At 48.6% G+C, this 24,254-nt stretch overlaps 1 protein-coding gene and 1 long non-coding RNA gene across 5 annotated transcripts; one reads left to right on the forward strand and one right to left on the reverse strand.

The window, feature by feature from the left end:
- On the reverse strand, window positions 1–14,029 carry Lmbr1l (limb development membrane protein 1 like). 4 transcript variants are annotated; one of them, XM_076556727.1, is made up of 16 exons: window positions 13,655–14,029; window positions 10,954–11,038; window positions 9,607–9,640; window positions 8,251–8,390; window positions 8,035–8,138; window positions 7,263–7,389; window positions 6,136–6,204; window positions 5,984–6,048; window positions 5,620–5,692; window positions 5,380–5,540; window positions 4,633–4,710; window positions 4,270–4,343; window positions 3,310–3,400; window positions 3,022–3,088; window positions 763–924; window positions 1–578 (listed from the first exon to the last, which is right to left on the reverse strand). In XM_076556727.1, the coding sequence occupies exons 1-16, from the start codon at window positions 13,724–13,726 to the stop codon at window positions 511–513; spliced, it is 1,470 nt and encodes a 489-aa protein (XP_076412842.1). In that variant the 5' UTR covers window positions 13,727–14,029; the 3' UTR covers window positions 1–510. The 4 variants fall into 4 exon arrangements, with proteins under 4 accessions (XP_076412842.1, XP_076412841.1, XP_076412843.1 ...); XM_076556726.1 differs by lacking the exon at window positions 13,655–14,029 and adding an exon at window positions 13,328–13,619; XM_076556728.1 differs by lacking the exon at window positions 13,655–14,029 and adding an exon at window positions 13,155–13,355.
- Window positions 13,750–18,924, forward strand: LOC143269817 (uncharacterized). Its single transcript, XR_013046581.1, has 2 exons — window positions 13,750–13,870; window positions 14,715–18,924. It is a non-coding gene; the product is annotated as an uncharacterized LOC143269817 (long non-coding RNA).
- The last annotated feature ends 5,330 nt before the right edge of the window (window positions 18,925–24,254 follow it).

Raw genomic sequence — 24,254 nt, forward strand, 5'->3', positions numbered from 1 at the left:
TTTACAAAAAACCAAGAGAACCCTGGGATCAACTTTATTGCTGATGGGTGCGGCTCTTCCTCCCTGCACCCTTGGTCTCTCCAGTGGTCCAAAGCCCCTCCACAGGATAGCACAGTGCTTAGGCTCTGCTGGGCCGGAGGCAGGGCAGACAGCCTGTCTCCAGACCCTACCCCGGCCTAGACCCCCCCCCCACTCCCACCCACCCTATTGCACATCATCATGTAAACATGGCTTCAGGCATGGCCTGGAACAGGATTGAGGCAGATTGATGTGTAAACGGATCTGGGACCAGGAACTAAAGCCAGTGCCCCGGCTCCACCTTCTGCTGAGGCCACAGCTCCGTCTGAAAAGGCCGGAGGCCGGGTCCCCAACTCTGGCTCAGATTACGCAGCAGTACAGATGGTTCGGTTCCCTCCTCCACCCACCCTCTCAGATTCCAACCACCCTGGCTCGCCTCCAGGCCTAGGCAGTGTCCAGTTTTCTCCTTCTCAACCCCTAGCGAGGGGTCGGTCACTGGTGCTGTTTCTTCCCGGAAGCCCGGGGGAAACCAGAGACAGGCAGTGGCAGTCTGTCCAGCCCTAGAAAAGAGAAAGCAGACAGACAGAGTGGACACAGGTCCAGCTCCTCAGAGGTGAAGCAGCCAGGGCATGCAAGGGCTGAGCGAGACAGGTAACATGCAAACAGGGAACACACCCTCTCCTCTGCTGGGGCTACCCTTGGTTCAGAATGAACATCCCTAGCCCACAATTCAAACTCCCTTACCAAAGGCTCGAATCAGCTCTGCCCTCACAGCTGCAGTGAAGGTCTTCACCAGACAGAGTGTGGTGAGGCCAGCAAAGGCTGCATTGTAGAGGAACACGATGTAGAAATTGCCCAGCCAGTTGAAGCGTCCGAAGTCACCCAGCAGGTCAAAGCGAGTCAGCCCTGAAGTACAAAATCCATAAGAAGGGGGAATCCCCCAAGCCCTCTCCTCAGAGGAGCCCAGCTTTCTGCTGCCCCCTCGTGGCCACATCCGAACATCACATCGGCTAGCATGGCGGTGCATGAACTGCTACTCTCAAGCCCATTCCAAGGCCAGTTCAGGACTACTGAATGAATGCATCAGCAGCTAAAGTTGCTCCTGTTCCTCCTTCCAGAGACTCGAATCTTTTCCGTCAGTAGGGCTGCCTCTAGCCTCAGGTATCTCTAGGAGTTCCCAGGATGACAAGTGGTTCCTAGCTAAGAGTCTACAAGTTGGCCATTAAGTTTTCAGTAGTGCACAGTTCAGTAACTAAGAAAGACTAGAGTGCAAACTCTGTCATCACGCCTTTTTTTTTTCAATCCCAATTCCACTTCTCCATAGCTGGGTGATGCATGGCAAGTTCCTTAAATGCTCTGGACCTCAGTTTCCTCAATCTTAAAACAGAGAAAACAATGGGCTATAATAATTAAGGCAATACACACATTTACCTGTTTGTACCAGGCACTCTTACAATCTCCCCGTCCCCTTTTTTCTCTCTTCTGAGACAGTCTCCTGTGTTCCAGCCTGGCTGTGCTATGTAGCTGAGGATCACTAAGAACTTGAGGTTTGTTTGTTTGTTTGTTTTTTCCGAGACAGGGTTTCCCTGTGTAGCCCTGGCTGTCCTGGAACTCACTCTGTAGACCAGGCCGGCCTCAAATTTAAGAGATCTGCCTGCCTCTGTCTCCCAAGTTCTGGAATTAAAGGTGTGAGTGTGCCACCACCGACTGGCTCCTGCCCTCTTCTAGCCTCTTCTGGAACCAGACACACAAATGGCACATAGACACACATGCATATACAACAAACAAAGCCAAAAACAAGCCCCCAAAGCTTGGTGTAGGCCTTTATGGAGCTACCTTTTCTCCTTCTGCACAGCAGGCAGCAGCTCTTTGTGGGTGTTTTGTGGACACTAGGGAGCACATTAATTACAAAGCACTTTTTCTTTCGTGTGTGTGTGTGTGTGTGTGTGTGTGTGTGTGTGTGTGTGTGTGTGTGAATGCACATGCATGCACAGGTAAAAGACAACTGGAGACAGTGGGTTCTCTCCTCTCTTGTGGGTTCCAGGGATTGAACTCCAGTCAAGAGGCTTGATGGTGGCAACTGCCTTTACCCCCTGAGATATCCCCTTTTGACCCTGACCCGTGAATACCTTCTTTGAGTACGTACTCAAAAAAAAAAAAAACAAAACAAAAAGCCCGGGGCTAGAGCTGGTTCATCAGTTAAGAGCACTGGCTGTTTTTCCAGAGGACCCAGGTTCAATTCCCAGCACCTGCATGGCAGCTCACAACTGCCTGTAACTCCAGTTCCAGAAATCAACACCCTTACACAGACACACATGCAGGCAAAACACCAACGCATACAAAAAATATTTCAAGAAAAAACAATTCTGGGACTGGAGAGATGGCCAGTAGTTAAGAGCACATGCTGCCCTTGCGGGAGTACCTGGGTCAGTGCCCAGCAGCCACCAGTGGCTTACCACCATCGGAATCTCCAGTTCCAGGGCATCTCACCCTCTTCTGGCACCTCCACAGGTACATGCATGAAAGAGGTGCAAACATGCATACAGGCAGAACACTCACACATAAACTAACAAATCTTAAAAAAATAAATCCCAGCTGGGTATGGTGTTTGGTGTTATATCACATAATTCCAGCATTCTGGAGGCCGAGGCAGAATGATTAGTGAGACCTTGGAAGTTCTGTTCTGTTACAGGGTCTCCCTATGAAGCCCAGACTGGCCTTTAAAACTCGTTTGTTTTTAAACTGTTTTTTTTTTTTTTTTAATTTTTTATTTTATGTGCATCGGTGTTTTTCCTGCACATCCGTGTGAGGGTGTCAGATCCCCTGGAACTGCAGTTACAGACAGCTGTGAGCCACCATGTGGTTGCTGGAAGTTGAACCCAGGTCCTCTGGAAGAGCAGTCAGTGCTCTCAGCCACCGAGCCACCTCTCCAGCCCCCAAACCTCATTTTTAAAGCTATGAAAACAAAGCACATCAGTTCTCTTCCCGACTGCCAGTTCTTACCGAGGGTCCGAGAGAAGACTGGAAGCGCGGAGCTCAGGACCAGAAGGCAGACGCAGTTCCCGATTATCTGTGACAGAAAACAAAGAGGCAGCAAAACAGTAAGAGCTGCCAGCACGCAGAAGGCAGAGGCAGGCCGACTCTGAGTTCCAGGACAGCCAGGACTGCACAGAGAAACCTGTTGGGGGGTGGGCTGCCAACACCCAGTGCTCACCCACCCAGGAGGCTTCCTCTTTCCCCAGCATACCTGTGTCATAGCTGTGTCATGCATGTGTCATAGCTGTGTCATACCTGCGTCATAGCTGTATCATGCCATCTAGGCCTCAGGCTTCGGAAAAGTGGAGAACTGTAGAAACCCACGACCGAAGACACCATCAGGTAACTGTTGTCGCTGGGTTAGGGAAAAACTGGCCAGCTTCTAAGTAACAACTGCCTGTCTCAGAGAAAGGACTCCTCAGACCTCTTTCCAAGGCGAAATTTTTCTGTGTGGGGTATGTAATGTCCATGTGTATGCAGAGGCCACAGGTCAAGGCTGGGCGTCTTCTCCTATCATTATTAATTTTATTTACTATTATGTTGCGTTGGTGTGTGTGAGGGTGTGCTACAGAGAACAACTTTCAGGGGTCAGTCTCTCACACCACTGTGAGTTCCCAGGGGTAGAACCCAGGTTGTCAGGCTTACAGGGTAGACACTTTTACCTACTGAGCCATCCTTTAAAAACACTTTCCTCAGTGTGTGTACGTGTGTGGGGTATGTGCATATGAGTGTGGACACCTACAAAGGCCAGAAGAGGGAGTCAGATCCTCTGGCGCTAGAGTTACAGGTGGTTGCGAGCCACCTGAATTCGGGTGCTGGGAACTGAACTCGGTGCTCTTGCAAGAGCTGCTATCAATACCCCTCCCCGCTGACTCCTCTCCCAGCCCTTGCTCAACCATCTCGCCAGCTTACTTACTATTTTCTGAGACGGGCTAGTTCAAGCCTAGAACTTACCAGTTTGGCTAGACTGGCTCTCGAACAAACCACCAGATCTTCCTGTCTCTGCCTCCCAGCACTGGACTACAGGCAGATGCACTTAGCTGACTGAGTTATCTCCCCAGTTCTCAAGATCAAATATTTCCTTGTCTGAACCCAAGTTAGATGAAGATTTCCCCCTTCCTCCTCCTCCTCCTCTTCAGTGTTCCCAAGGAGTCTATTGGAGTCCTGGGAGGCAGGTTTGGTAAACAGAAGCCATGGGAATTTCCAGAAGGATACAAGATCAATATGACCTGGATGATGGCACCAAAGGATCCCAGTTTGGAGAAGGAGACCTGGCCCAGGGAGGCATCCTGTGGAGGTGGGGTGGCATGATTTAGGGACATCCCCACCATGAGTACCACCAGCTCTACCCAGCCTCCCTTCTGTCCTCGGCTTCTGTTTCTCTCTCTCTCCAGCATCCCCCCCACCCCTCTTAAGACATTATACACAATGTAGCCCATTCTGTCCTCAAACTTGTGGCAATCCACCTGCTCCAGCCTCCAAGTGCTAGGATAATAGGCCTAAGACACCATATCCAGCTTCCCTAGCCTTTCTCCATTAAGTCCTCTCCAAAAGTGGTGGGAAGGAAGAGCCCTGTACCTGAATGCCCCGCGGCATGGCGGCCTCGTCGATGAGCAGCTCCAGGATGTGGATGGCCACAATCAGCACAGACAGGCCCTGTGTGCAGCAAGGGCACCAGCTCCCATCACCCCTGCTCCAGCCCACAGCCGTGCTCTGAGCTCCACGGTAAGAGCATTCTCTTTAGTTCAGCGTTTTGTTTGTGAGAGTACTGTCCAAGCAGCGTTAGGGACCTCCTCCAGCTGCTGCTAGCAACACAGCACTCTGAGGATAGTACTGGATGGACGGACTGCAAAGCCTAACCAGAGAGCACACCTATGGGGTGGGGGTGTAACTCTGCAGAGCTCTGAATACATGCCAAGGCCTGGTCCAACCCCAGCCATACACACACACACACACACACACACACACACACACACACACACACACACACACACACAACAGACTGGAGAAAGGTACTGTTTCCTCTGAAACTATTCCTGAAGTCCTAATCCAGTACAGAGGAGACACTAGATTTCAACCTTTGTTCTCATTCCAAGGCCAATCTGTGTGTCTTCCCAATGACTGTGTGGGATGTGGGGCAAGTCAGCTGTGTTTCTTCCTCTACAAAATGGGGATTAATGCTCTTAGCACAGGAAGGGACACAAAGCAGGCACTCTGACAGGCATCTACCACAATGGACGACAATCATGTGCACGTACACCTTCGTCCTCCCTGGGATGCTCAAGGACCCGTACTCCCCATGCCCACCGAGGCCGGTGAACCCACCGTGAGCAGCAGCAGGCACAGCATGGCCAGGGGGTAGGCCAGGTTCCGCTGCCAGGCTGAAGCCTTCCGCCGCTTTTCCAGGAGGACCCTCTGTGTCTGCAGGGCCAGGACTTGTCTGTGCAGCAGCTCCATGTCCAAAGGCAGCCAGCAGGAGGTGGGATCTGAGGGCAGAGAACACACTTCCCTTCAGCGCTTGCCAAGGCCAGGCCACCACCCAAGCCAGGGAGTATTTGAACTCACTGCAGATTCTTCGAGTCAGAGCTGCCTCCTCAAACGCTGAACAGTTCAGCTGTTCTTCCAGATCTTCTAGTAGCTGAGGGCAGGGGGGAGGGGGCGCTGTCAGGGGCTCTCTGACCCCGACAGCCCTCTGCAGCCCCAGTCTTGGCTCTAACTCTCCTTCACACCCCGTGCCCAGCAGCTCTGTCCTATCCCTTCCAATCCCTCACGTTCTGACCGGCTCAAGAGGATGGGGCAAGGGACACGGAAGCCAACCCAGGCGGTGGCCCTCTGCAAGCCGTGCACAGCACAAATGCAGGTTCATTTCATGGCTCGGCTTCAGATGCACAAGATTCACCCTGTACAGAAGGCAAGGGGCACGACATACCCGAGGCTTGACCAGCAACTTCCCAGTGACGGAGAACATGCGGGCGAGACCCAGCGGAGTGCACACTGTGGGACAAGAGCTGGTCAGTCACCCCTCAGATCCTTCCCTGCCCTTCCCCCCCCCCCCCCCCCCCCCCCCGACTCTGCACTCACCCAGGAGGAGGAGGACTCCGAGGAAGGAGATACAGGAGTAGAGGTAGGGGAGGTAGTACTCCCAGAAGTCTAGAGACAAGGAAAGGCATGTCAGCTTGTCTCACGCCTCCTGAGTACCAGGTGACAAGAACACGATTCAAACACCGCAGGCTACAGGCAAGGAACACACATGGGGAGAGCCGGTCCAGGTGAGCGGTAGTGCTGGGCCAACTAGAGACCCCGAATTACACAAGACACAGCTGCTGTCAGGTCCAGGTGAGCAGGGTTAAGTACAGCCAGATCCTCTCCCTTGTCAAGCAAGGCAGAAACTGAGATGAAACGTCTCAGTTCTAAAGTGGGAGGCCAGGTATGGTGGTACACATGCCTGGTAACCCCAGCAGAATCAGGAGGTCGAGGCAGAAAGATTTCAAGGCCAGCCTGGGCTTCATCGTCAACAATTGGTTATCTATTATTTATTTGTTTATTTTTAAACAAGGTCTTTCTATGTAGTCCAGGCTGGCTTGGAACTCACAGGGGTGCACCTGCCCCAGCCTCCTAAATGCTGGGATTAAAACTGTGTGCTACCATGCCTGGCTGATTATCTATTTTTTAAAATCACTGAGTGGACCCAGGGGAATATTTCTATGTGTTGGATGTGTCCAAAGTCCATCAGTTTGGAACTTCAGCCTACAGGAACGCTACCTGTCTTCTCCACTTAGGAGGACTACAGCTGACCAAATGCACATGGCCAATTCAAGGGCCAGGATTTTTTTCTTTTCTTTTCTCTTCTTTTCAAACAGAATCTTAGATGGGTGGGTGGTGGTGGTGGTGAACACCTTTAATCCCAACACTTGGTAGGCAGAAGCAAGCAGATCTCTGTGAGTTGGAAAATAGCCAAGGTTTCTTTGTGTACCAAAAGAGAGAGTGAGAGAGAAAGAGTCTCTTCCTCTGTATCCCAAGATGCAAACTCACTGTATGAACTCATGGCAGTTACCCTTAGTCCCAAGAGCTCAGATTACAAGCTCTGAAGAGGAGGTGGAAGGACACAGCCCATAAACCAGAGCCGAATGACCACAGATCGAAACCTCTGAACCCATGAGCCAAAACTGTTCCTCCTTTAGATCCGTGACAGAAAATTGAACTCTCACCATAGAGTGATTCCCTGCTGGCCTTGTCATTATCTACAATGGCGGATGCCACCCACACCATGCCCAGGACAAGCAGAGTGAGGAGTATCAGCATCACCACTGTCTCGTAGACCCGGCCCAGGACACCCTACAGGAGGAAGAAACGGGGAAAGCAGAGGAGAGGGGGTCAACTTTACAGAAGGAAGGAGACATTAGAGCTGTGGCTGGGGGTGGGAGACCAAGGAGGTCTGGATTCAGCAGGCAGGAGGGGCTGTTTCTCTCTTCTAATTCTGAATCACTCTGCCCTCCTACTCCCCAGTCTGGGTTCATTCCATATCCTGGGGATCCACTTGTAAACCCATCCTCAAGTCATTCAGTCTCCTCGTGTGTTCCGAGGAGATGATCCCTGACATCTGCATCACACAGGCTCTCTGCTCTGACTTCTGGTTCGGCCTGCCCAATGCAAGGATCAGCGGGGAAGTGGAAGGCGGTGGAACAAGTCTGGGATTTCCCACGCTTTCTTTCACCTGTGGCATAATGGCTCCCAGCAGCAGCTACGACAGTTAAGACAGTAACTTTTCTGCTAAATGAGCTCATGTTCTCAATTTTACCTGCCAACAGTTCCAGAAATGCCCTGTAGGCTAGGGGTGACAATGACTTCTCATGTTGCTACAGCCTCAGACTCCCTGTTCCATCCCTTAACTCTGACTGAAGTCTGCAAATTATCTCCTGTGTCAACTCCCCAGACCAGAGTTCTGCTTCTGGCCTGAGTTGACTAATAGTCCCACATTACCTTTCTGGAGCCAGCGAAGCCCTCAGACTCTGTGAAGAAATATGCAAAGGGCATGAGGAAGATGAGGGACAGGTTGGAGAAGAGAAAAACGAGGTTCCAAAGACCTAGAGCCAAAAAGGAAAAGCAGAGTTGGTCATTAAGGGGACAATGGAGGTGGGCGCCATGGCTGATTACCTGCCCTACTCCCTGCCCCAGCTCCAGTCCAGGGCCACGTACCGTGGATGAGGGAGCCGTTGAGCCACTGGATATAGTAGTTCCGTGGCAATGAGAGCAGCACCTCATTGCTGATGATGGAGAAGGGTAAGAGTAAGACGGCCCCCAGGGCGACTGCCAGGGTAAAGGTGCACAGCTCCAGCCTAAGAAGGGAAGAGGACGGGTCGGCCCAGCACTCACCGCCCTGCTGCCCTAGAAGGCCCATTTCCCCCAAGGGCATCCATGGCTTCTAGAACCAGCCAGGGCAATGGGAAGGAGCTATCCAGCTGGGCTCTGCCCACTGCTATCCCACCCTAGTCCTCACCTCCAGGGCAGCCTTGGCACCCGGGATGGATGCCAACTCAGGCATCCATGGGCACCTGATCACCGGCCATGTCGCTTGTTTAGCCTATCCTGGGAATGTGATCTTCCCATACGAGTCCACAGGGCATGCCAGGAATGCTCACAGAGCCAGGGGCTGGCCCCTCCTCTGCTCAGGGATACAGATTTCTGAGCTTGCCTCTTTCCCTACGGCTAAGAGCTCAGTCCCTCCATATGGCGATGCCGTTTAAGAAGGCATTAGTGCAGAGGATAAAGACAAGCTAAAACCCAACTTCACAAGCAAGGCCTGTGCCATGGGCTACACCAGCCGGAAACAAATTCAAAAGGAGAGTGCTGCCTTCTAGTCTGTCAAGGCAGAGGGCGTCTCCACATTTCCTCTGTATGTGCTGCTAGTGAATAACAACTGTCCATAGGAGGCTGGAGACATGGCTCAGTGGTTAATTCCCAGCAACACACGGCAGCTCACAGCTGTGACAGTTCCAGGGGACTTCACACCCATGGCAAAACACCAATGCATATAAAATAAATACAAATAAGATTTAAAAAAATGTCCATAATAAGGGTCTTCCTCTAAGAACCAAGCATTTTTTGCCCTCAGGGTGTGTGTGTGTGTGTGTGTGTGTGTGTGTGTGTGTGTTTTGGGAAAGTGGGCGTTTGAGACAGGGTTTCCCTGATCCCTCAGGGGTTTTTTGATCTTCACCAAACCCTGTCCTGTTTCCTTAGCCTGTCTCCCCCTTCCATTCCCCACCCACACTGACTGCTGGGAAGTGAGGCCAAGCTGAAGCCATTTCTTGGTGACTCAGGCAGGTCCCAGCCAACATCCTGATCATGAAGCTCCTGGCCCAACCAGGGAGACAGGAACAGCAGCTTTTCTGAGCATCCCCAGCATAGGGCAATGCCGGAAGAAGTCAGAGACAGGGTGGCAGTAGGAACTCTTTCTCTCTTGGGCAGATGACAGCTTCTCCCGCTGCCCTAGAGGACTTTCTAGATCCCAGCGGTTAAGTCACTGGACTGGGGGGTTGAGGGAGCGACACTCACGCGATCTTGTTAACGGTGGCATCTTCATCATCCACTGCAAGAGACAGACAGGAAGGGGCTCAGCAGGACAGCAGCGGGCAGTTCTGGCAGTCAGATGCATCGTAACGTGTCCCCTGTCCCCACCATTGACGACAGTGCTGAAGAAGAGGCTCTGGGGGATCTTACATTATAAACCTCACCCTGTTCTCCAACCAAGGCGGCAGTTTAATCATCAGTGGTCCTAGGTACACAGAATATAAGCCCCAAAGTCCCCTCCTCCTCCCTCTCCTCCCCCCCTTCACTGTCACCACAGGTTCCTCTTTAGAGAGGCTCAGACTGCAGTCTGTGAGGTTGTTCACATCAGGGGCTGGGTGAGGGGAAGAGGGGATTCACAGAGAAAAGTCCCCGAGGGGCAGCACTACTGGAGACAACTTGCTGAGTGTGTTTCTCCAGCCCCACTGAGATCTATGGGACCCAAAGCCACACTCGGAGAAAACTCAGCCTCTCCACAAAGAGAAAGATGAACGTTGCCAACCCTCGGGAGGTGCCAGGTGCAGTGGGAAAGCACTAGGAAAGAAGATGGCACAAAGCAAGTGCCCCTGACACTCAGCCGGCGGCTGCCCACTTCAGGGTCGCAAACGGCTCTCATTTGGTCCTCCCAGTGACAAAGTACTAGGTGGACTTAATTATGCCCATTTTGTAGGGTGAAACTGAGGATTAGAAAAGCTACATGGATGCTGGCCAGTGGTGGCGCACATCTTTAATCCTAGAACTTGGGAGGCAGAGGCAGGTGGATCTCTTGAGTTCAAGGCCAGCCTGGTCTACAAAGCGAGTTCCAGGAGGGCCAGAGCTACCTAGAGAATCCCTGCCTTGAAAGGAAAGACAGGAAGGAAGGAAGAGGGAAGGAAAGAAAAGAAGGGAGAGGGAGGGAAGGAGGGAGGGAGGGAGAGAGAGAAAGAGAGAAAGAAAAGCTACATGGATAGGGATGTGGTAGCACACACCAATACACCATGAAGCTCAGTATTTGGGAGGTAGAGACAGGAGTTCAAAGTCACCCTTAGCTACATAAAGAGTTTGAGGCCAGCCAGGACTACATGAGATATGTCTATAAAACAAAATACAACATTATTTTGTACTCTAACTTAAAATATATAGAAATAAAGTAATTAAGTAACAAGAAAGAAACGAAAGCTATTTCCATCTAGGCCACCTTAGCTCTACCCATGGAAGGACGGGCTGAGGCAGCCAAGCTTCCAGCCCAGCCCAGCCCAGCCACCTCTCCTGTCCCCACAGGCACCGTCACCCCTCCTCTGAGGCTAGCTCCATGGCAACTGGCACTCTGGCTGAAGGTAGGGAAGTCAAAAGCACCTGTGGTGAATTCAGCGGGCTTCTTGAAGCGGGTCAGGAAGACATGGCAGAGGATGTAGAGTGTCGCAAACAGAAGTATCGAGATCTGTGGCAAAAGACAACCTGGAATGAGAACTTCTATAGTTTCCAGCACATTCCACAGCCCCAAGGGCCTCAGTATAAAGCTCCATACATCCGGGGATTCTACAATTCTCACAGATGCCTTCCTTCTAGATAAGAACCAAACAGAGGATGTCCCAAGTCCCTGGGGAAACAGTGCCAACCCAGCCCCAGTACTCTGCTGGAGCGACAAGCTTCAACCGTATCTTTAGAGGGGACAGAGACACTCCTAGAAATGCATATACTCATGCACACCCCATACCCTAAATCAGGCCATAGAACAAGAGAGACTGACTATACTTTGAGACTATCTGGGAAAGTAACAGGCTTGAGGAGAGGTGTGTGCATTGTCTTGGTATGGCCTCAAGGGAGAGGATACTCCATGAACTACTATGTGAGAATCGCGTCTCTAGACCACATCAGAACTTCTACTGTTTCCTCAGGGCCTGAAACATCAGGTCTGCTCTGTGCTAAACTAGAGCCCGTTTAATTATCATTTAGCCTGAGATGTCAGGCCCAACATTTCCAGAGCTGGTTTTCTGCCACTTTAGTCAGTCCTCAGACCCTACCACAAGTGACGTCCAACTTCAGGGCCCCCTACCCACGGCCCTGAGTGGTTAGACCTCCAATTGACAGGACAGATAATTAGTGTGTGGGTTACATCTCTACACTACCTCAAAGCCGGAGAATGCAAAAAAAAAAAAAAAAAAAAAAAAAAAATGTCATTGCAGCTGAGGTAGGCAAAGGCAAGATCAGCCTCATGTGTCTTCTAGTCCCCAAGAGGAACCGACCCTATAGGAAATCTGTACAGTGACAAGGAGAAAAGAACCAAGGAAGTCCTGTACCTAGAACAGAGCTGGAGCTTTTGACTCAGGGAAGCCCACAAGACTGTAACTGCATTTTTACAGCCAAGTGCTCTGCCTTATTCCTCCCTGAACTTGCGTAATAGCCAAGGAGGCAGAAGGGCTCAAAAGGTCAGGCGTGGGGTTCCACCCAATCCCAGTAGATAGAGGAAAGGCTGGTGCTGTCTCTCTCTCTTTCCTCTCTCTCTCTCCCTCCTTCCCGGGTTCCTCTGTGTAGCCCTGGCTGTCCTAGAACTCACTCTGTAAATCAGGCTGGCCTCGAACTCAGAGATCAACCCTGCCTCTGCCTCCTGAGTGCTAGGATTAAAGGCGTGCACCACCACCACCTCCACCTGGCCTAGGTTCTCTAACTTCTAGATGGGAGCCATGTGGAGGAGGTAGCAGAAACCTTCAGCTGCCCTTGGCTGGTGCCGATGTCCTAAGCTAATGCTTTAGAAGGCAGCAACATACGAGCAGTTTCTGAGGGCTCATCCCTCCAGGTTGTCAGCCCCTATACAGCATCTCAAGGCCTAGATGTGCCTTCGTGATATGTCCCAATGAGTACCTCTCTACCAAGGAACACACCAGGGATGCTACTTGATTCTTACAACTCACAGGCCATACACTTGTACTTTCTAGCCCTCACTGATAAGGCAGACCTAGGTATATCCTGTTTCCCTCTACCTTCTCTTCAATCTAAGCATGCCTAGGGGTAGCCTAAAGCTCAGCCTGAGAAAAATGAAGGATGACTCCATCTGTGTCTCCCCTCAATTTAGTAAGACTTCTTTTCATTCCTCCAGACCCTTCTCTTTTCATTTAATACGTGCAGAGCTCTGTGGGAGAAACAGCCGACAGAGAGATGATCCAAGGAAAATATGTTTCCCTCGGTTCCACTGGATGTTGCTATCCTGGAGCAGTATACCACTGTGCCTTGGAAGGTTCAGCTGCAATTACGGACTACCCCGAAGGAGTAAGAAGAATCCACTAGATGTGCTCAGGACTACTGCGGACCCCCTCACAGAAGAACCCCCTGAATGGCCAGAAAGCTGGACACCCAGTCTTCCAGAGTGTCAAACCAATGACCAGGAAGTGTTGCGGGGTGTGCGTCACTGTGTTGGCTTGTGTTTGGCATGCTGCACGCCAGAGGCCCAGGGTTCAATCACAACACAAATGAAAACAAACCATCATCCCAGAAGGGGAGAGAAAACAGGCGCCGCCGAGACTCCGGGGTTTCCCCATCTCCCTATCTGACAAACCCACCCCGGACGGGATAACTTTCCTCCTCAGTGGGAGGAGGACCCGCGGCATGCCTACTCTGCTTCCCTCGCGCCACCAGAGCAGGTCCCTCGTTAACTGCTCAATGTGACCGGGTCTCCGCTCCAGCACCAGCTACGATCGATCGCCCTCCATCTACTTTCAAGGGGAACACGCACATCATCAACTTGTCCCGAAGCAAACCCATCCTTTTCCAGAAGATCGGACTCTTCCCCGCAGGAGGACCCACCGCCAGGAACGCCCACCGGGGTGGAGTAGAAGGGGGCGGGGGGAGGGGCGAGCAGCGGAGGAACGGAAACCCTGCGGCTTTGTTTACGGCTCAGGGACCCGGCAGACCCGACTCCGGAGTTCGCCATCCCGGCCCCGGGCCCTCTCGGGGACCCAGGGGCTGGGAGCCCAGGCAGCAGGACTTCCTGTCCCCGACGCGGCCCGCCCGGCCCCTCCCACCTCGGCCCGGCCCCTTCCCGCCCCGGTCCCGCACTCACGATGCACTCGCGGACCCTGTCGTGGAACAGCTGCTCTCGCACGGATAGCACTTCGTAGTCAGCTGCTTCCATACTCTGCTCAGCATGACTGGGGCGGGGGTGTCTCCGGGCCCGGGGAGGACGAGCGGGGATGAGGCCGCCGCCGCCGCCGCCGCCCGCCAAGCACCCGGACCCAGCCGAGGAGCCGCTCCTCGCTGCCCGTGACGGAAACTCAAGGTAATCTGGGGATCGTTTTCAGCCGTCGGACGCCCCGCCCTTAAAGGGGCAGGTCCCAGCCCGCCTGGTCTTAAAGGGCTCTGGTCCCCCCGCTGCCCCCTCCCCTTTAAGGCGGGGCCACTCACAGTCACGTTTCAACGCAAGTACCGGCCGCCCAGCTACGCGGAAGCGCCCGGCTCGGTGCGAGCCTTTTAAGAGGCCCGGTGACGACACAAGGCATGGGCGGGTTTCTTCCAAAGAGCGGAACTGATTGGCTCCTCGTCGGCCGTCGCTCATCGCGAGGGGTGCGCTGATAGGATATTCTGGGAAGGGAGGTGGGATATTTTTGACCTGTCGAAGCTGTTCCAAAACTTAAGAATCCACTTGATCCGCGGGTGAGATGGGCTGGTTCCGGGATACTAGTGAGTGTCAGCCGCGATTTTAGTTTAAATGAATGGTTTGCATCCGGACAACCAGTCTAGATGTAAGAGCACCACCGAGCTTTGAGAAAGAGCCGCTGCCCTGGCACCCGTCAAGGGCCTATAGCTTTTTCTCGAGGTGCGTTTGCATTGGAGTCCCCCCAACCACTCCTGAAAGCTTTCACTCAGTCATTTGTATGGAAGGCCTAGGGTATCAGAGGACACATAGTAAAAGCAAAACAAAGACTGGATGGGGAAGCCTTTCATCCCAGGAGGCAGAGACAGGTGGATCCCTGAGTTCAAGCCACCCTGGTCTACAGAGTGAGTTCCAGGGCAGCCAGGGCTACACAGAAAAGTCCTGTCTCGAAAACAAACCAAAATTAAAAAAAAAAAACGGATAGGAGACTACAGAAAAATGTCACAAAACTTTTGTTTTGTTGAGACAGGTCTTGCTATGCAAACCAGGCTATCCTTGAATTCTCAGCGATCTTCCTCAGCCTCCCAGTTGATTGCTAGATGATAGGCATGTTCTACCAGGCCCGGGGTTTTCCTGAAACCCTGTGAGGAAATGTCCACAGGGAATACTGGTGAGCGGATTGAGCCAAACATTAACTAACTACCAAACATTAACTACCTACCTGCTATGTGCCGTTCTCTTTATAGCCTTTATCTGATTTTAACATCATAGCAAGAGTTTGAGACTAGAAAAGAAAGGTTGTCACGGTCCTACTTAAGACTTAGATTATAGCTGGGCATTGTGACAGATGCCTTGAATTCCAGCAATAGGAAGGCAGAAGCAACTGGATCTCTAAACTCAAGGCCAGCCTGGTCTACATATCCAATTCCAGGCCAACCAGAGTAACATGATGAGAATCTATCTCAAAAAGCAAAAAATATATGCAGATATATGCGTGTATCTGTGTGTGTAGCAACAGTTCATGTTGGACTATCTTTGGATTGCCAGATAACAACATGGAAACTTATTAATTATGAAAACTTGGCCTTAGCTTAGGCTTTTCTCCAACTCGCTCTTTTTTTTTTTTTTTTTTTTTTTTTTTTTTTTTTGTATTTTTGAGACAGGGTTTCTCTGTGTAGCTTTGCACCTTTCCTGGAACTCACTTGGTAGACCATGCTGGCCTCGAACTCACAGAGATCCGCCTGGCTCTGCCTCCCGAGTGCTGGGATTAAAGGCGTGCACCACCACTGCCCGGCCCAACTCGCTCTTATAACTTAAATTAACCTATCTTTATTAATCTACCTTCTTCCACATGGCTCGGTTGCCTCTCCTTTGTACCATATGTCTGACTTCTTCAGTGTCTTGTTGTTGTCTCACAAGATCCTAGATTCATCCCGAGTTCCTCTCCCTGCCCAGAGGTCCCACCTATTCCCTCCTGCCTAGCTATTGGCCATTCAGCTCTTTTTTTTTTTTTTTTAAGTTTCTTTTTTTTAAAGATTTATTTATTTATTATATATACAGAAGAGGGCACCAGATCTCCTTACAGATGGTTGTGAGCCACCATGTGGTTCCTGGGAATTGAACTCAGGACCTCTGGAAGAGCAGTCAGTGCTCTTAACCTCTGAGCTATCTCTCCAGCCCCTCAGCTCTTTCTTAAACCAATCACAGTGACACATCTTCACACAGTGTAAACAAATATTCTGCAACATGTATATGTACGCATAGTTGGCCCTCCATATTGTTGAGTTCCACATCTGTGGGTTCAATTAATCTCAAATTTAAAAAATCTAAAAAAAGCCGGGCGGTGGTGGCGCACGCCTTTAATCCCAGCACTCGGGAGGCAGAGCTAGGTGGATCTCTGTGAGTTCGAGGCCAGCCTGGGCTACCAAGTGAGTCCCAGGAAAGGCGCAAAGCTACACAGAGAAACCCTGTCTCGAAAAACCAAAAAAAAAAAAAAAAAATCTAAAAAAAAAACAAACCTTTGGGAGGGGTAGCTGTCAAGATGTCTCAGTTGGTAACATGCTTCTCTGCAGGTAGGAGCTAAGATCCATTCCTAGCAGCCACAATTAGTAGTGGGTGCTGGTGAACCCAGCATTGGGGCTAGGGAGGTGGAGACAGGAGGATCCCCAGGGCAGGCTGCCTAGCCAGCCTATTCTATTCATATAGCCCCAGGTATAAGAACATTTGGAGTACAAAGAGGGAACCTGTCTCAAAAAACAACAGCAAGATACATTTGGGGTAAATGTAACTCAGTAAAGAACTTAGCATGTGCAAGGCCTTGTGTTTGGTCCCTAGTACCATGAAAAAATACAATTTGGGAACAAATCATGTCAGTACTGAACATGTATAGACTTTTAATTTCTTGTCATTATTCCTGAAACAATAGAGTATGATAACTATTTACATAGCATTTACATTTTATTAAGGATTGTAGGTGTTCTGGAGATGGTTTCAAGTATTCTTCTTTTGTTTTTTTGTTTTTTTGAGACAGGGTTTCTCTGTGTTATTTTGGTGCCTGTCCTGAATCTCGCGCTGTAAACCAGGTTGGCCTTGAACTCACAGAGGTCCACCTGGCTCTGCCTTCTGAGTGCTGGGATTAAAGGCACCACCACCGCCCAGGGGTTTAAAGTATTCTGGAGAATATAAATAGGTTACATGCAAATTCTACCCCCCCCCTTTTTTTTTTTGAGACAAGACCCCCCTCTCTCTCTGTGCTTTCTTTCCTGAAATTTGATATTTAGACCAGGCTGACTTCAAATTCACAGAGACCTTCTGCCTCTGTCTCCTGAGTGCTGGAATTAAAGACATGTGCCACCATGCCCTACTCTACACCATTTTTAAATTTAAGTTTTACACATATTATACTTGTGTGAGTGTGTATGTGCACACTCACAAGTGTGCACAAGAGCAAGTTCATGCCAAAGTGCATGTGTGGAGGTCACAGGACAACTTGTGAGAGAGAGTTTTCTCCTTCCACAGTGTGGGTCCCAGAAATTGAACTCAGGTTATCAGATTTGGCAAGCAAGTGCCTTTATAGGCCAAACCATCTGAGTCCTCAGATAATTATTTCAACTATGAAAAGCATTGTGCTTTAATGACTGTATTGAAATGCAAGTCAAGTTGAGGTCGCATGTGTTGGTACATGCCTGTGATCCCAGCATATGGAAGGAAGGCTGAGGCAGAAGGATGTGAGTTGGCCAGCCTGGGCTAATGAGTTCCAGTCCCACCTGGGCTACCTAATATGATCTTGTCTCAAAAATAAAGAAATTGACATTGTCTCAACAAAATAAAGCAAAAATAACTAAAAGACTTAGAGCAACAATCATACCACAAAGATACATGCTCAACTATGTTCATAGCAGCACTATTCATAATAGCCAGAACCTGGAAACAACCTAGATGACCGTCAACTGAAGAATGGATTAAGAAAATGTTGTACATATACACAATGGAATACTACTCAGCAGAGAAAAACAATGACAGCATGAAATTTGCAGGGAAATGGATGGAACTAGAAAATATCATCCTGAGTGAGGTAACCCAAACCCAGAAGGACAAACATAGTATGTACCCACTCTTAAGTGAATACTAGATATAAAGCAAAGAACAATCAGACTGCAACCCACAGATCCAGGGAGGCTATATAGCAGGGGGGACCCTAGGATGACTGTGGCTTAGAATAAGTTTTGGTTTTACTCAATCACTGAACAAGCCTAAGTGAAACATTTCACTATTAGGATAAAAATTTCGACTGTATCGAGCTTATAATAGAAAAATAAACAAACAAATAAATAAGTAAATAAAATGAAAAAAAAGACTTAACATTTCATTCATATTTACTTAATTAGCATGCATAATATTAAGGTCCATAATGTGCCAAGGACTAGGCATGGATAGTAGACAGAAATGAAGGATGGAGCTCCTGCCCTCATAGAGCTTAGAATAATAATAAAGATCAGTGAGAAGGAGCTTGCAGCCACCTGTGACTCTAGTACCAGTGAGATCCGATATTCCTGGCCTAGGAAACACCTGCACTCATGTGCATTTACCCAACATACAGACCCACACGTTGTGGTGGTGTGAATGAGAATGGCCCCCATAGGCTCATTGTATTTGAATGCTTGGTACCCGAGTGGTGGAACTATGTAGGGACTTTTCTCTGTCCTACCAGCCAGGGCTCCAATAACCACACAGAGACTTCTTATTAATTATGAAAGCTTGGCCGATAGCTTAGGCTTCTTTCTAACTAGCTCTTATAACTTAAATTAACCCATTTTTATTAATTTATGTGTTGTCATATGGCTCACGGCTTGTTACCTCATCTCCGCCTCTGGCTGGCAAGCCCTTTCTTCTCAGAGTTCTCTCTGCCCCCCAAATCCTGCCTAGTTATTGGCCATTCACCTTTTTATTAAACCAATCCAAGTGACACATCTTCCCAGTGTACCAAAGATTATTCCACAACAGAACTCTTTGGGAAGGATTCGGTATGGCCTTGTTGAAGGAGGTGAGTCTCTAGGGGTGGACTTTGAGATTTCAAAAAGCCCAGGTCACTCCCTCTTTATCTGCTTCCTGCTTATGAATCAGATGTAAGTTCTCATCATCTGCTCCACAGCCATGCCTGCCAGCCTGCGGCCATGCTCCTCACCACGATGGTCATGGACTCACCCTCTGAACCCCCCAATAAACTTTTTCTACAAGTTGCTTTGGTCATAATGCCTTATCACTTCCATTTAAAAGTAACTAAGATGTAAATTGGTACCAGGAAGAGGGTTATTGCTGTGACAGACCTAACAGTGCTGTATTTGGAGGAATGTGGAAGACTTTGGGACTTTGGGCTAAGAAGTGGTTGAATGCTGTAATTGGGGCCTAACAGTCAATAGTACTGAGAGCAATTTGGACTATGGAGACCCAGCTCAAAAGGTTTCAGAGAGAAACATTAGTAATTATTGGGCTAGACTCTCTTCTTGGGATATTTTGGTTAAGAATGTGGCTGTTTTTTTTTATTTTTATTTTTTGTAAGAATTCACCTGAAGCTAAATTAAAGAGTTTTGACCTAATTTCGTTGGCAGAGGCGATTTCAAGACAGCCCCAATACTGACTTTGTCGATTGGTTATTGGTGATCACTCTCATGCAGGTCTACATTGGAAAGGAGCAAATGGGTCAAAAAGAGATTCAACATGTACAATTTGAGAAAAAGAGCACCAGGAAATTTAATGTTGGAGCCAAAGCTTGTGCTGGAGGACAAAAGGAGAGACCTGATGCAAAACAGAAAGAAGGGCGTGTCCTCAGGCCAAGACCCCCAACTCAGCTCATTCTGCATCTGTAAAGAGGAAAACTTATCCAACAAAGGGAAGCAGCCAATCAAAGCTTATGCAAATATAATTGGGGAGGGGGCAGGTTCCATCCCAAACAGGCAACCTAACAGGCAACATCAGCCACATGGTTCTTTCTTTCTTTTTCTTTCTTTCTTTCTTTCTTTCTTTCTTTCTTTCTTTCTTTCTTTCTTTCTTTCTTTCTTTCTTTCTTTCTTTCTTTTTCTTGGAGGTGGGGGCTAAAGACAGGTTTTGTGTAATCCTGGCTGTAGAACTCATTCTCTATAGACCAGGCTGACCTTGAACTCAATAGACCTGCCTGCCTCAGACTCTGGAGTGCTGGGATAAAAGACTTGCGCCACCACCATCCCCTGGCTGGTTCTTTCTTGAAGGATATAGGAGTGTTGAAGAACAGAGGAGTAAAGAGACTATAAATCTGTAGCTAGAGTTTTCCTGCCTTGCCCACAGTCAGGACAAATCTCTGTCACCCGCCAGTCCCACAGCCGCTCAGACCCAACCAAGTAAACACAGAGACTTATATTGCTTACAAACTGTATGGCTGTGGCAGGCTTCTTGCTAACTGTTCTTATAGCTTAAATTAATCCATTTCCACAAATCTATACCCTGCCATGCGGCTCGTGGCTTACCGGCATCTTCACATGCTGCTGGTCATGGTGGCAGCTGGCAGTAACTCTCTCTCAGTCTTCTTGTTCCCTCCTTTCTCCTGTTAGTCCCGCCTATACTTCCTGCCTGGCCACTGGCCAATCAGTGTTTTATTTATTGAACAATCAGAGCATTTGACATACAGACCATCCCACAGCATAAATCCTCTTCCACCGTCAAGGAAACCACCGAGGCCAGGTGTGTGACAGGGAATCCCTGCCTGCAGGCCAGAATAGGCCATTTCATGAAGCTGTGGACGTGAAGCCTGGATTGCATCGGAGACCCCAAGATGTTGAGGCTGCTATAGCTGTGAGATATCTATCTACCAAAGAGAACTTCAAACGGGAGTGGGACCGGCCTAAGAGAGAAAGATGTGTTGCAGGCAGCAAAGCTGGAAAGAATGAGCCATGGGAGCCCTGGGAGCCCTGTGACACAGACATGGAGTTAGAGGTTTTGGAGTTCGCACTGCTGAGCTTTCTGTTTTGTTCTGGTCCAGTATTTCCTCACTACATCCCATTATTCTTTTGGAATGGTAATGTATATTTTGTGCCATTGTACACACACACACACACACACACACACACACACACACACACACACACATACACATACATACACACTCATGCTCTCGTAATTAAAAAGAAATAAAAATATTTTTAAAATAAATTAGGAAAAGGAACTTGTGACAAAGCATGCCAAGTTAATTAAGGGAGATCAATTCGTGGGGGTGGGGGGAGATTCCTCTATTGTTAAAAAAAAAAATTTCATGGCTCTCAGAGGTTGTGCAAGAGTGACAGAGGCTTCGGGCTGATTTGGGTCAGTCTTTTTTTTAAATCAAATCTCAACCATAGGAAATGATCAATCTGTGTGTGTGTGTGTGTGTGTGTGTGTGTGTGTGTGTGTGTTTGTGAGATGCTGGGGACTAAACCAAGGATCTTGTGTGTGGTATTGCTAGCACTCTACTACTGACCCACACCCTAGCCCAGAATTTTTCTTTCTTTCCTCCTCCTCCTCCTCCTCCTCCTCCTTCTTCTTTTTTATATTTCTATTTAATGTATATGAGTGACCAGTCTTCAGGGACACCAGAAGAGGGAATCAGATCCCATTATAGATTATAATGTTATAGATGGTTGTGAGCCACCATGTGGTTGCTGGGAATTGAACTCAGGACCTCTGGAAGAGCAATCGGTGCTCTTAACTGCTGAGCCATCTCTCCAGCCCCAAAATGTTTCTTTTTTTTTTCTTTTTTTGGTTTTTTGAGACAGGATTTCTCTGGAACTCGCTTTGTAGACCAGGTTGGCCTCGAACTCACAGAGATCCGCCTGGCTCTGCCTCCCAGGTGCTGGGATTAAAGGCGTGTGCCACCACCACCCAGCTCCAAAATGTTTCTTAAAGAATGATCTGAGCCAGGTGATAGTGTCGCACACCTTTAACTCCAACACTCCAGCTGCAGAAGCAGGTGAGTTCAAGACCAGCCTGGTCTACAGTATGAGTTCCAGGACAGCCAGGACTACTCAGAGAAACTCCATCTTGAAAAACCAAAAACAAAATGACAACAACAACAAAAAAACCAGAAATCTGGCAGACCGGAGGAATCAGAGCCCTGGCTGTACAGATGGGACAGATGTGTGCACTGGCCCACACCCCCATCATGTCGTTCCACACCTTACCGGATTTTCTGTTTGTCAGCTCAGATATTGTATTTATGATCTAGATCTTTTCTCTTATAACCTGTAGAAGGCTTTTTTGGATCACCAGCTCCTAAATCATGACATGAAAACTTCTTATAATTATGAAAGCTTGGCCTTATCTTAGGATTGTTCCTAACTAGTTCTAATAATTTAAATTAACTCATATTATTTTAATCTATGTTCTTTTATGTCACTTGATTACTGTACTGCCCATCCTGCTTCCTTCGAGTCTGGCTGGCAACTCTGCCTTTGTTCCCACAGTTCTCTCTCTGTCCTGAAGTCCTGTCTACACTTCCTACCTACCTATTCAGCTCTTTATTATACCAGCAATATATTTTTCACACAGTGTACAGGAATGTTCCAAAACAGTAACCTGGCTTTATCCTCATTCTAGCTTTCTATCAGTCCCTAGTGAACCTTGCCAAGCCCTTTCCAATCTCCGGACTCTGGATTTATTGTTTCCTTTATCCAAGATAACTCTTTTTCCCTTCCCAGTTTTCTTCTGTCTGGCTCCAGGGCCCAGGATGACCTTGAACTTCTGATCTTTTCCTCCCTTTATCTCCTGGTTTAAATGTTACAGCTCAGAGGAGTCTTCCCCCACTACCTTATCTAAAGCAACCTATTTTTTAATGTTTAAGTTTTATTTATGTACAGTGTGTGTGTGTGTGTGTGTGTGTGTGTGTGTGTGTGTGTGTGTCTAGGTACATTACTGGCATTATAAAGTATGGAGGTCAGAGGACAACTGGCAGGAATGGGTCTCGTGGGTCTTGGGGCCAAACTCAAGCCATCCCATTTGGTGGCAAGTACGTTTTCTTGTTAGGCTGTTTTGCCAGCCCAGGCAACCTGTTTTTTCTCATGTTATCAGAAGCTGCCATAATTATAATTAGCTTGTTTACATTCATTTGTTGGCCTCCTCCCATATAGACTTCTCTGGAGAAAGAATCATGTTTGTCTTGAACAGAGTGATTTTCTTAGCTTGTAACCTGGTGCCCAATCCATGAGGACAAACATAGTAAGAAAAACACAGCCATCGTTAATATAATCAAAAGATCTAGGTTCTGAGTCTATTAGTCTGTTGTCCAGAGCTACACTTCACTTTGCCTCATCTCGTAGTCCAATTGTTTTGTTTTTTTTTCTAACTCTGTGTTGGGGATCAAATCCAGGGCCTAATACATGCTAAGTAAACACTCCATTGTTGTTGAGCTAAAGACCAGACCTCCAGACCCTACTTTTTTTTTTTTTTTTTTTTGCTTCAAGTCAGGGTTCTGCTCTGTAGCCCAGGCTAGTCAGAACTGTGCTATGTAGTCTGGGCTATCTTCAAACTCCCAGAGGTCCTCCTGCTTCTGATTTTCACGGGCACTCCTTGTTATGGAATCTAAGTAGACTTTTCATTTACAGCTTAGGGATGTGGAGAACCGATGTGAGCCTTGTTTATTTCTTTTGAGACAACTGTGAACCCAGGCTGGCCTCTAGTGCTGAACTACAGAAGTACAGTACACCTGGCCTGAAGTGAACTTGAAAAGGCAAAACATCAGGAACTGGAGAGATGGCTCCGTAGTTAAGGGCACCTGTTGCTCTTGCAGAGGACTTGGCTTGAGTTCTGAGCACCTATATGGTGGCTTACAACTACCTGTAACTCAAGTCCTAGGGGAATCCAGTGCCCTCTTCCAGCCTGGCCTTCCTTGGGCACATGCACACTTTGCTTTGAGAAAGGGTCTTGCTGTGTGACTCTAGCTGGCATGGAATATGTAAACAGGGCTGGCTTCAAACTTACATGTCCAACAAAAGTAAATCTTTTTTTCCTCCCAAGACAGGGTTTCTCTGTGTAACAATCTTGGCTGTCCTGCAACTCACTTTCTAGACCAGGCTGGCCTGGAACTCGGATCTGCCTGCCTCTGCCTCACCAGTACTGGGATTAAAGTTGTGAGCCACCACCACCTGGCTACAAGCCAATCTTTTTTGACATGGTCTACATAGTGAATTCCAAGCCAGCTAGGGCTATTAAAAAAAGAAAGAAAAGAAAAGACAGGCAAAGTGTATCAAAACAACGAGTGGTCAGAACTGTATAGTATATATATTTTACTTCAAGCAAAAACAAAGAATTTAAAAGACCTCTTAGTAAAAGTGGTTGAGCCCAGCAGCAACCTGTGACCTGTTTCCTAATCCATAGAAAGCACAATAACTTTTTTTTTCTTTTGTGACTAGATCTTCCTAGGTAGCCTAGGCTAGCTCAGCACTCACATTGACTAAATCTTCTCTCTTTATTAATTAGGCTCTTTTTATTGGCTTACTGAGGACAATAAGAGGCTGAACCTGACTTGGGGCACAGGTTGTGACCTCCAAGTTTGGTAACACTATCTCTC

Source organism: Peromyscus maniculatus, chromosome 20 (genome assembly GCF_049852395.1).
Source record: "Peromyscus maniculatus bairdii isolate BWxNUB_F1_BW_parent chromosome 20, HU_Pman_BW_mat_3.1, whole genome shotgun sequence".
Classification (NCBI taxonomy): domain Eukaryota; kingdom Metazoa; phylum Chordata; class Mammalia; order Rodentia; family Cricetidae; genus Peromyscus; species Peromyscus maniculatus.

What these genes read in the sequence shown, in the direction of transcription:
- Lmbr1l (XM_076556726.1), bottom strand. Translation starts at nt 13,525, where the DNA reads ATGGCGAACTCCGGAGTCGGGTCTGCCGGGTCCCTGAGCCGTAAACAA. An exon ending in GCCCGCTGAATTCACCACAG is followed by an intron (nt 9,641 to 10,953) that starts GTGCTTTTGACT and finishes TGTCTCTTGCAG; the next exon opens with TGGATGATGAAGATGCCACC. An exon ending in AGAGCTGATTCGAGCCTTTG is followed by an intron (nt 579 to 762) that starts GTAAGGGAGTTT and finishes TCTCTTTTCTAG; the next exon opens with GGCTGGACAGACTGCCACTG.